Below are 12,579 nucleotides of genomic sequence, written 5' to 3' on the forward strand. Positions count from 1 at the left end.
CAGTTTGAACAGTCCAGTTCATTCATTTTGTTACTGAAGACAAGTATAAAATGCCAATGGAGCTGCACCGTTATTCTAGGAAATAAAACAAGAGTAGCACAAACCCAGAAATGAGAGTAAAACAAACTTTGTTTTCTGAGCTTGGAAGCTTGTCTACTCATTTCACTGTGAGAAATCAACAAGTGAGATGGGAATGGAAGAAATGTTTTTATGCAATCATCTGGGGAAGAAAAGTGCTCGTTGTTGGATCTCTGGCATTCTAGCACTGCCTCTGCTGCACACCAGTTAGAAAGTTGAATCTTACAAACATAGAAAAAGAAATATCAAAAGAAAAAAATTTGGTTGCTCAGCAGACTTTATCAATTTATTAATAGCACTCTAATCATAATTTGTAATAACATAGGTGTATGTAAATTTATACATATACACACAGCCCATACATAATGTGCATGCATGTCTGCACATATATAAATAAAATACAACAGACATAGGCATACATGTATATGCTATGTGTGTGTATATATATATGCCATATGCAAACACAGATATATTATATATATTATATATATGATCAGTTCATAACACAGTTCAGAAAGACTTTTTAAATGAGCCTGATTGTCATATTTACTGTGTACACAATTTACCTGACAGTGCAAGCATGATGAATATGCACATATACTCACCCTTCATTTATTTCTTCCTCTTCTCTGCTCATTCTGCTACATTTACCCACCTTTTCATGAACAAACGCAAACTATGTATAGCTACAGTTTATAGCTTTTTACTGTGATTATACATTTTATGCACTATCAAGAACATTAAGGATATAGGTCAAGGTTAACCATACTGGTGGCTCTGTAGAACATTTGGTCCTTTAGGAGTTTAACATACTGCTATGTTATTGCACAATGCTTTCTAATACTATTTATTCTCTGAAATGACTCTAAAATTTATTCTCACTAGTAAATCAAAAAGAAGATGCCACTAAGTGTATTTTCAGGGTTTTGTGGTTATTTTTGGTATACATTCTTTCAGTGCTTGCAAAACACACGTGCTTGCTTTTGGGTTGGAGCCTGTTTTTCAGTAGCAGCATCATCTCAGATGCCTTTTTCTTCAGCTCAAAAGAAACTAAGACAAAATATGCAGGTAGAAACTTAGCAGCCCTCTCCACCACCTGCATCCTCCTCCCTCTGCACAGTAAGAGAGGACTCTGGTATCTTTCTTTTCCACCACTGTTATTTTGAAAATAGTTTTCAAATTCCTTTAAAACATAACATTCATTTTCTCAAGAGAATGGGTTTCAGCGGATGCTCAGTCTTTATCTAGTTTTCTGTGAGAACTTCCAAGACAGTCTAGATAAAATCTTAAGGCCCATTTTGTAGGAATCTTCCTCTGGCTTTTATGTGTTTCCAGTTCAGTAGTGTTAAGAAATAACATCTAGTTTATTAAAGAAATACTGAGTATGGCTTTATAGTTACACTGTCATGTTTATTTGTAATGCTGCCTTTTCAATGACATTGAGAAGGATAAAACTTCATCAGTGTCCAGTGAACTCTCTTCTTCTGAAAATGTTCAGAATCTTTATAAGCTAGCTCTAAAAGCTTCTGAAGGAAAAACTTGAAGTGCCTCAATAAATAATACATGCAAGCAAATTATATATTAAATGTTCTATGGGAACACTTACAAAAATAAAATGCTTAATTTATTAAATAAAATATCCCCAACACGAAGATGAATTATTTTGATCTGGCTCATATCAATAAGAAATAATAAAAAGAGAAAATGGAAAGAAAGATCACTTTTTTGCAATAATGCCCCCTCACAGAGGGAGGCAAAAGTCTTGAGGAATAGGTAAGGTAGGTTTTCATTTGTAAGAATTTATATTAAAAATAATCCTAACTCTAAATTTCAAATTGTCAACTTCTAGTTTGAAAAACAACAAGTATGCCCATGCAGCTGTCATCCACACAGTGGCCATGCAAATGTTGTACATATACAATGCCAACCCAAACAAAAATAAATTATTTAAGAAAATGTGGATGTTGGTTATGACAGCAATAGTACCAATACAAACATGGCGCTGAGCTCAGAATATTTGCACTCTGAATAGCAAGCCATAACAACAGAGTAATTTGTTTTCTCTAGAGATCTTTATCCCCTGCTATGTCTCAAACATAACCAGTGATCTCCGTGCTTTAGATTATTCATGTTATATCAGCCTATAGTATCTATAACATTGTAAAGGCATTTTAACATGGCTAATGTCCTCCATTAGCCCCTACTAATGAAATATTGTTATGAGTTTGCTATGCCTACTAGGGTGTACTACAAGATGAGTGATTGTTTCTGCACAAAGGGCATTAATTGACAAAGACCATGCACAGTTTTAATTGCATGGTTAAAAAAAAAGAAAGGGATTAAGGAAGGAAGGAATATGCTGCTGGACAAGCATAGTATAAGATATATCTGCCCCAGCATCTATAGCTCATCCTATCTTATCAAAATCCTTAATTTCAGCATGTGATCATAAAATTAATACTGTACAGCTTCAGCCTTTACTAAAAAAGACTACCTGGAGAACATTTTTACACCAGTGGCATGACATTATCCTAGCAGTAGACAAAATAAGGGCATGTGTTTAGTTTATCGTGTTGTAACACAACTGTGTGCAGTGCAGGCAGCATCTTTTTTCATTTTACTTGATTCTGGCAATGAATGGTGCTGGCAAAGCACCTCCTTAAACAATCCTTTTAGTCCTCAGAAAGATTCTTCAGGGAAATTGCTAGATCCCCTATTGCCTTCTATCAAATCATTTCAGTGTTTTCTTGTAGGGTTGAATGCCACCTGATTCTCAAGTTCCTCCAGACAGTGTATCACACAAGAGTGTCTTCTTTCCATCTGGCTTTATCTCTGCAAAGAACATTCTTCATGTAGAGAACACCAGTCTTCTTTTTCCACCCACAGGCCAAAGCAAAAAAATGAGGTGAATCCATAGAAACTCCCAGTAGCTGTACTGCAGAAATCACAAAGTTTTAGTCAAATATATTTTTCCCTTTTTTTCATCCACATCAAAGGCATGAATACAACAAGGCATTGTCAGTTGTGGTGGGCAAACTGAAGAGTCTGCTGATATAACAGATCAGGTTTTTAAGGCCTTTGTCTATGCAGAGTTACAATAACGCAGAAGCCAAATTGATTAGAAAGACAGGAGAGAAGGAAAAAAAAGATAGAAACTGAGAGAGAGAGAAGATACATCTCAGTAATGTCTAAAAAGTCAATATTGTGTCTACAGATGGAGAAGTGCACATTGCTTGCCCTTTGAAAGCTTCTCCGCAACTTTGTCATTGATACTGTCAAAGTTAAGAACAAATTTTAATGGAGTTCAGCGGTAGTCGAACACATTCATTCCTGCAGCCCAGAAGAAGAAATGCTAGGAGACTTTAGCCTAAAATATCCAAGTAGACTGGAGATGCCTTGGCCAAGTTCTGAAGGAGGGAATGGATTTCTTTGATGTTGAGCCTCATGTGAGGCTCCCGTTGCCAACAGCCCAGCATCAAGTCGTACACTTCCTTTGGGCATGTGCGAGGTCGCTGCAGGACTCGGCCCTGAGTGATGCACTCAATCACCTACAAGAAAGCACAAGGAAAAGATCAGCACAGCTGTGCCAACTACATGGAGTTCATCCATGCAAGAGTTAACTTTAATCACTACAGCAGCCTCACTGGTGGTGGTCATACAGCCTGCTCTGTCAAGGGCTGCATTTCTAGGTAAGATGCATGAGCAGCACTATGCAATCTGAAAAAATAACTAAATTCAAGTGATCAAGGAGCAATAACTTTTCTCATATTAAGTTCACCCATGTTGCCCCTTTCACACAATAGCTAGGAATTAATCCCATACTTTCTCTCTGTATCTATCTATCAACCTCATCTCATCTCAGAAGGAGGCTAAATTTTCAACCTGCTCACACAGAGCTTCAATGCCTCTCCTTCTCTCCCTCCCTCTAAATTTATGAGTATCACCATAGCTAATCTTTGGAAAGAGATTACTTTTGACTGCCTGGAAATCAACAGATATCTAGATTGCTTCAATCTATTCAAGAATGGTTATGGACAATGACTCTGCAACAATATCATGTATGATATGACTGTTAAGGAGATAGCTAAGGTTCTTTTCATTGCCTCATGTCCTTTTCATGCTTTTTTTAATACCCAGATCAGACTCTATCCTATACAAAAGAAAAACCGAAATTCCAGCTATTCTAGTTCTACTTGGACACTCTGCTTGGACACTACTTCCATCCACTCAAGAGAGAAAAGGGTGAAAAGGAAGAAATTTGATCACATGATTCATGACAATACCTGATAATAGTATTTGCCTTTACTGAATAAATTTGTTGCTGTCCCTTCTCCAGAAAAGCAACACCACCAGTTACCATGACAGCTTTCCTAATGCAGTTTGAGAATGTATTACACACACCTCGTTATTTGAGAGCTGATACCATGGCTGTTTGCCGTAAGTAAAGATTTCCCATAATACAACTCCCAGGCTCCAGACATCACTTTCTGTGGTGAATTTCCTGTACATTATACTCTCTGGAGGCATCCAACGAATGGGCAGCATGGTGTGACCCCCAACCTGAGAAAAACAAATGAAAGAGTCAGAAATAGTTCCATCAGAGCCTCACAAGGAAGTGCCAAGACACTAAATAAGGAGAATCCATGGTTTCTTTTTTTCCCATATGGTAACATTTCCTTCAAGGACCTTTAAAGAACTGGGAATTCATGGTCCAAACTCTTCTCCCCCAGCAACAATCATTACCACAAAAGGTTTCTCAAAATCTCAAAAGACGTTTGTAAAATTCAAACTAATCTTTAGTGTTTACTTGGTACATCCTACCCAAGGAACAGGAAGCTTTATATCACACTACCAACCTATTTTAAATTAGACCAGTTTTACTCTCCATTTTAAACTCAAGAAACTAAAAAAGATTCATTAAATGAAATTTACACTGCATGATTCTCCTAGAAACTCAGTGACATCGACCAAAATCCATGAAAACACAGTAGTCTCACTGCATGGCATGGTAGGACTGGATTCACATGGTTTAATATCCTAATTTTGACTGAATAAAGCAATGTTATTTTCTGTTGATAAGTTCCCCAGTTAATGCATCAAATTATTTTGTTCCTCATTAACTACGCAGTACAATACAGCTTTTTTTTTTTTTTTAATAGTCCTTTGGATATATTCCCTTGATAATAAACAATGTGTAAGACATGAACTCTGCCCAAAATCGAGTCATGTTGAATGGGACCTTCACTGAATGAAGACCTTTCTGAAGGCTTTTAGAACATTTTTAATTTTCCCAGAATGCTACATGTCCTTAAACTTAGGTTTCCTAACCTTAATGTAAATTTTAAAAAATTGCTTATTTTCAGCTCCTAAAAAATTTATTGTTCCTGGTATGTACCATTCTGACTGGGTCACATCATTAAATAAATCCACTCAAGTTCTTTTAAAATAGTGTAACTGCTGAGATATTCTGACATAGATATACAGATATGCTAATTACTTTTGCATCATGACAGCTGAGAATATTTCCAAGGAAAATTAAAAAAAAAAATAAAGCTTTTTCAAGGACATCTAACCTTGATTAACTCACTTTCCTGTCTGAAAATGTATTTAGTTATGAAACCATATTTGCACTTTCAGAATTCTGTCAATTTAAAATATCATTTCTCTTTGTGGGACATTGCATAAATAATGCCCTCTTTGTTCTCATGTTGAAACAGCAAATGGAAGGAAAATACAATGGAAGTTCAGTCAGGGTTCCCATTATTTTTAAATCACACAGAACATGCATTTCCAGCTTTTTATCAATAAGTCAGTGTTAGCACAGCATACTGAATGCAGCTATGGCTCTGAGAGCTCAACTCTGTCCTGTGCATCGCCACAAGTCCATGCTTACTACTGACTTCACAGAACCAGAAAGTCATGCTAAAACTTTCACAGACTTCACAGAATCACAGAATACACTGAGTTGGAAGGGACACACAAGGATCAGTGAGTCTAACCCTTAGCCTTGCACAGGACCATTCCCAAGAGTCATAGCATGTGCCTAAGATTATCATCCAAACACTTCTTGAACTCTGCCAGGCTTAGTGCTGTGACCTCTTTCCTGGGCAGCTTGTTCCAGTGCCCAACCACCCTCTGGGTGGAGAACCTTTTTCTACTGTCCAACCTAAACCTCCCCAGACACAAAGTCAGGCCATTCCCTTGGGTCCTGTCCCTGGTCACCGCAGAGAAGAGATCAGTGCCTATCTCTCTTCTCCCCCTCCCAAGGAAGTTGTAACTGCAGTGAGGTCTCCCCTCAGTCTCCTCTTCTCCAGGCTGAACAGACCAAGTGACCTCAGCTGCTCCTCATACGGTTTCCCCTCAAGGCCCTTCACCATCTTTGTCGCCCTCCTTTGGATGCTCTCTAAGAGCTTAATATCGTTCTTCTATTGTGGTCCCCAAAGCTGCACGCAATATTCCAAGTGAGGCTGTACCACTGCAGAGCAGAGAGGAACAATCCCCTCCCTTGACTGGCTGGTGATGCTCTGCCTGATGCCCTCAGGACACGGTTGGCCCTCCTGGCTGCCAGGGCACTGCTGACTCAGATTCAACTTGTCATTGACCAGAACTCCAGTCTGTAGGTACATCCAGGGTTGCCCCATCCCAGGTGCAGAATCCAGCACTTTCCATCTGGTTGGTGATTGCCCAGTCCTCTCATTTGTTGAGGTCTCCCTGCAGGGCCTCCCTGCCTTCGAGGGAGTCAATAGCTCCTTCGAGTTTTGTGTCATCTGCAAACTTGCTTAGTGTCCCTTCCAGTCCTGCATCCAAGTCATTTATGAAGATGTGGAAGAGCACAGGACCTAAGATGGAGTCCTGTGGAACCCCACTAGTGACAGGTCACCATTCTGATGTTACCCCATTCACTGTTACCCTCTGTGCTTGACCCATGAGCCAATTGCTCACCCACCACATGATGTGTTTATCCAGCTGTGTGCTGGACGTTTTGTCCAGAAGGATCCTGTGAGAGACAGTATTGAAAGCTTTACTGAAATCCAAAAAGATTACATCAACTGGCTTCCCTTGATCTAGGCTCTTCTCCTCCCTCCACGTGAGATGTCATATGAGTGATGGAGGAGGATTTTCTGACAGGTTGCTGAATGAAAGGCAAGGCTCCTGATTTCAGTTCCTGGCTACATTGTGGATTTGTTTCTGACTCAATTCAGGTTGCTGTGCACAGGCTTCAGAGCCATTAAAAAGGGGATCCAGTTCCTATGCACTTCACAGGCAGAGAACAGATAAAAATTTTTCGGTACTTTTCTCGATTTGGCCAATTTTTGTCTGTGTTATAGTTTATCCATCTGGCAGACAGAGTGGCTGTAAAGCTCCTATGCTTCAGCAGTTTTCATCAACTTTGACTAAGATGTCCCTCAATGATGTGGGGAGTCTGAACACACCAACACGCTGAGATGCAAACATTTAGTCGTCCACCTTATCATAACCTAAACTGACATGGCAACCAAACACTTTCAAACCACCACTTTTACCCCTGTCTTGTGAGGTATTTCATTAGAAAGTCAGAAAACTCAGACCCTTAGAAACATGCAGTCACATACACCCAGATAAAGGGCAAGTGCCATTAAAAGATGGTTAGTGATGAGACCTTTTGGTCTCATCAATTATTAAAATGGCTCTTAGATCTGCTCATCATATAACCTCTGCTGTTGGTTCTGTTCATCAATTTCTTTGACTCATTCCTTTAAAAATTAATGAAAGCTATAGACAATAAAATATGTCTCTATTTTTTCTTATTTGTCATATCTTAAATCAAGAGATTTTGAAAAGGCATTTAAAAAAACCCCAAACACTCTTTTCCCATGGTTTCTCACTATAGATCCACTATGTATTTTTGGTAGGACTCTCTGCTGAGTTTCTGATGCCATTCAGGAAAATGAACAACACATTTCTAGAGTGATGATGATAAACTGCCACCAAATAATGGCTCTGTGATGAACTGATCTGTAACATAACACACCTAGCTGTCTCTCTTTGCAGTCATAGCAAGACTGACTTGCTAGGGTTGATACCGAGAATACAGAGAAGCACAAGCCACAGGGCTCTTTGGTGTTCTTCCCACATGATCTTGCCTGGACTGGTGTCCCTTTCTGTCCCCCAAGGCATGGGACTTTATCGGACAGAGGACTTGACCAGGACTGAGAAGTCCTGAGGTCTCTCCATCTTTATCACTGCTAGCATCAATCATTTTAGTTACTTTAGTTACTTCCAACACCTCAGCATCTCTTTGAAGAGAGAATTTATTGCCTTTCAAAGTATCAATAAAAGTATTACACAGGGTGCTCTTCTTGACAGATGGCATTGCAATGAAGCGATACCTGTGCAACACTGAGCATCACCTGTGGCAGGCTGTGAATCTACCTGTGGTCTAAGAGCACCTTCCATTTCAGTTCAGTTCCATCAAAAGCACATGTCAGGGTCAAAGGCACTTCTTCTAAATGCACATTTCCTTTTCTATTAAAAATCAGTGGTTACTAAGTCAACACTCAGCTAAGAAAAGCATTAAGGGTTATGCTAGCTGTATGTTTAAAATGAAGCACGTACTTCAGAGCTTTTTGAACTGAAGCTTGGAACTTGACACAACTGTTTGTGGGATGCCTGAAACAAACTGTCAGTCTGTTGAGAGCTTCTTTTATCTTTATCTGATGAGTTCAAGCACCCAGGGTTGTGCATAACTGCAGTGAAGAGAGGTGGGGTGCCTTTTTGCTGTTGTTGCCAGACTCTCAGCATGGCTACAAGGGGTTTTCCAAGAATGACCAATGAATGAAAACATGACTGCACTGACCAAAGTTTAAAGGTTCTGAGTGCTTCACAGTGCTTCCACATTTTCTTTAAGAAATGTAAGTTATTACACAGCTCTCAGATATCACCAGCATTCTGCAGTATAAAGTCCCTGCTATGCACACTGTAATTGCAGTGCTGCTTGATATACATAAATTTCAAATGGTTGTGTGCTAAGCAGACTACAGTTATAGGTAAATAACACCTTTTTGTTCAGTCTAGCTAAGGTTATGACAGGATTTAAAGCATTAAATTTTTACATAATATGCTATCACTGTATCTGTGATCCATACTGTAGCTGTAAAAATGACCACTTTATGTATACAAGTTAGGGTAGATTTTCTTGATGCTTATCTGAAAGCAGCTGCATTATTACCATAATACCATATAATGCCATAGTTCATTTTTATTTAGAATTGTACTGCTACAGAAGTACAGACTGAAGTACTTATTTCCAAATGTCAGCCTACGAAAGCAAGCATACCCTAGCCCAGCTATAGCCTTGTATTATCTTCACTAGCTGGTTTTACTAGCAATATTGGTCTAGAATCTAAAACATAAAGCCTGGTGAATTAGACCCTGCACTGTGTAAACAATCCACAGGGAGGAGTCTGCTATGCCTGGCCAGTGAACTATGATGTTCACCAATGAAGCTCTTCCAAGGAAAAACCACCACACTGCGCCACATATGAATGTTGCAGTTTCAACAATACAAGGTCATTCCACTTGTCACCACTTTCAGCAACCACCTTTTTAATGAATTTCGGTCTTTGAAAGGTGCTAGAGAAGCTGGCCTTGAACACTGTTTTGATATATTTGCAAACATTTAGCTTCTAAGTTTGTCACAGGAGGACTACATCTTAGTCTTGAAGCAGGGCATATAATTTTAGAGTTTGTTAAAGTTTGTTCACTTTCTGTCCATTAAAAATAGACCTGTCTATACCTGCCATGGTCACTCCTCCAACTTCTACTGCCCAGCTACCATGGGAATCCAAGGCCTTGTTGTCTGATGATTGATAGCAAATGGAGATGCTCTCTTACAGAGAACAACCAAATGAATGTCCTGTCTGGCTTGACTGGTGCATCTCTCCAGAGCCCTGCTGTTCACAGACCTTTTGCAATTCAGGATGGTGGACTTGAAAGCAGCAAAGCAGTTCAGCATATGTTTCAATTAAAAGTCATGTGTGGTAGTTTAGTCTAGGCCTTTCTTGGTGACCAGTTTGTAACCAAGGAAGTGCCCAGATTTACCCAGTATTCCCTATGATTTTTATGTAAGCCAGGGTATAGGAAGAAAGGAGGAAAGACCTTCGTCCCTCTTTCCTTCCGGCGGCTTTGGAGGCGTGAGTTTCCCTGCTGTTGAGTCTGCCGTGTTGGGGAGTGAGGCCTAGTAAGGCCTTGCCAACCTTGGGAGACAGAGGTTGCCGGCAATCGTTCCAGCGCAACTTTCTGTTGTCCCAAGGAGAGTAGTAAGACATTCTTTTAGTAATTCTTTTAATTGCTAGATCTTGGGCTATTGATCATGTATATTTTATTTTGGTTTTGTTCCTTTTTTTTCCCTCCCCCTTCCCTTTTCCTTCTGAAATTGTATATAACTGTAATATAAGTGTAAATATATTTATATATATATTGCTTTAGCTGCCTCTCTCTCGTTTTGGTTCTCTTGGTTTTTTTTCCCCTCTTCTCCCATGGTTTGGTGGGGGGTAGAGAGTCGTGTGGTGAGGTTTGGGGACTTGGCAGGGATCCAGCTTCAAAACATATCATGTGACAAGTATATACTCAATCTCTTTAACACAACTAGATAATTTTGTCAAACTGGAACGAAGCTGTACCTTTCCAATCACTTCTTCACTCCTCCCTAAAAAAAGTATCCAGTATACTTGCAAGATAATGGCATTTTAGGGTACTTTTCACTATTTATATTTTGGTCTTCTGACTTGTTTCCCCATCTCAGGATGATAAAACTGCAAAGAAATGTTCTCTGAGAAAATTATCATGTCTTACTGCTAAAACTGAAAACCTCTCCTCTCTCGCTAAACATCTGCTCTTTCCCCCTCATAAAAGCTGCCAAATGTTTCTCTCAGCACAAGAAAAAAAAAATCAATAATTGTTATTTTCATTTCTTTCATACCCTGGCCTTCCAGACAAAGTCAATGCCTTCTCTTAAAATATCAGTCCTGCATGTCTACTTGCAGAAAAGCTATATGTTATTATCACAGTCATAATAAGCCATACCACTCCAACACATGAGTTTACTGAATTATAAAATAAGGTAGATTATTAGCCAATAGCTAAAAATGTGTCCTTTCTTTTTCACTTTTAACCCTGCTTTAGTTCATTGTATTTAAAAGGGGATTATGTGTAAAGTTCTTAATTAATTCTACCAGTGTTTTTTTCAGAAAAGTGAAACATTGTCTAGAACAACATTAATTACAACTGTAAATTCTCTCTTCAATTGCATAACATCGGTTCAATATTGTATGTTAATTCTGTGTCATGGAGATAAAATTCTTCTCATTAGCCTCTATGAAACCATGAGCAGTATGGAGAAGATGAAGGAAGACCAGTTACTCAGACATCCACATAACACAAGAACCAGAAGATATCAAATAAAATTTGTAAATGGCAGTTCATAAATAACAAAAAGAGGCACCCTGTCACATAATACACAGTTCCGTGTGGAACTTACTGCCATAAGGTACTGTCAACCCTCAAAGATTATCAGGGATCAAAAAGTGATTAAACAAACGGATGGAGGATAAAATAGGACAAGGACTATCAAACATGAAGATACCATCTCTGGCCCAGGAAGCTCCTGAGTTGCAGAATGCTGAAGGCTAATAGAGCACTTCAGGGAAATATTAATTTATGCTTAACCTGTTTCCATACTATTTCACAGACACTGGTTTCTCACAGTGACAGGACCCTGGACTAGAAGGATCTTTTTGGAGAAGCTATTCCTATGTTCCTGTACAGAAGGGCCACACATTGCAATATGGAGTCCTTATTAAACCTCTCAGCAATGCTTATGGAGGGCTAGAAACAATTCTGGCAAAAGGTTGGAATAAAGGGGAGATACCACATAGAATCAAAGTAGGTGAATGACCTAATGCATCTTACAATTCAGCATCCTCCAAAGATTTTAAAATGCTAAGCTGAACAGATATAGAAACAGTGCCTACTGTTATGTTTTACATAACACAGCATCAGTTTGGGCCAGTCAAATATACAGGATAATTAATAAACTGTAGTAGTTATTGCACTACAGGCCATTTACTCTTCCAAGAAAGGAAGATGAAGTGCCCTGGAGGTAAGATCAGATGAGTGCTACAAAGAAGGTGACGTGATTCACATCTCTGATTGAAAGAAATGTCTCCTATCAGACAGAGGGACAGAAGGAAAGTTAACCAAGTAGAAATCTGCAGCACTGAAAAGTAATGGATTACGGCTCTTTGGTCTCCCTGGACAAAGTGTGTATAAATGAAAAAAATTCTATTCCTTTAAAATATAATTTATTTTACTTCAAAATGATAAAATTTTCCAGTGTTAAATAATAAACAATAATCTAAGCTAAGAGAAAGGGAGGTATGCTGTGGTAAAATGGAAGGAAAGGCACTTTGAACAGTGTATTTCAGTGAATTCAGTGTACATCTAGATTAATTTCTGAAGATG

General features: G+C 38.9%; 1 protein-coding gene across 2 annotated transcripts in view; it reads right to left on the minus strand.

Moving 5' to 3' along the window:
- Positions 1–337: 337 nt before the first annotated feature.
- Positions 338–12,579, minus strand: part of NTRK2 (neurotrophic receptor tyrosine kinase 2) — a 204,569-nt gene continuing 192,327 nt past the window's right edge. For both annotated transcript variants that reach the window (XM_027731830.2, XM_027731832.2), the window contains 2 exons: positions 4,480–4,638; positions 338–3,626 (listed from right to left, as the gene is read on the minus strand). In XM_027731830.2, coding sequence (XP_027587631.1) covers positions 3,441–3,626; positions 4,480–4,638 — 345 coding nt within the window. In that variant the 3' untranslated portion in view covers positions 338–3,440. The remainder of the gene's footprint in view (positions 3,627–4,479; positions 4,639–12,579) is intronic.

The sequence above is a fragment of the Pipra filicauda genome, unplaced genomic scaffold (assembly GCF_003945595.2).
Source record: "Pipra filicauda isolate LSUMZ 115617 unplaced genomic scaffold, ASM394559v2 scaffold191_size1418713_pilon, whole genome shotgun sequence".
NCBI lineage: Eukaryota > Metazoa > Chordata > Aves > Passeriformes > Pipridae > Pipra > Pipra filicauda.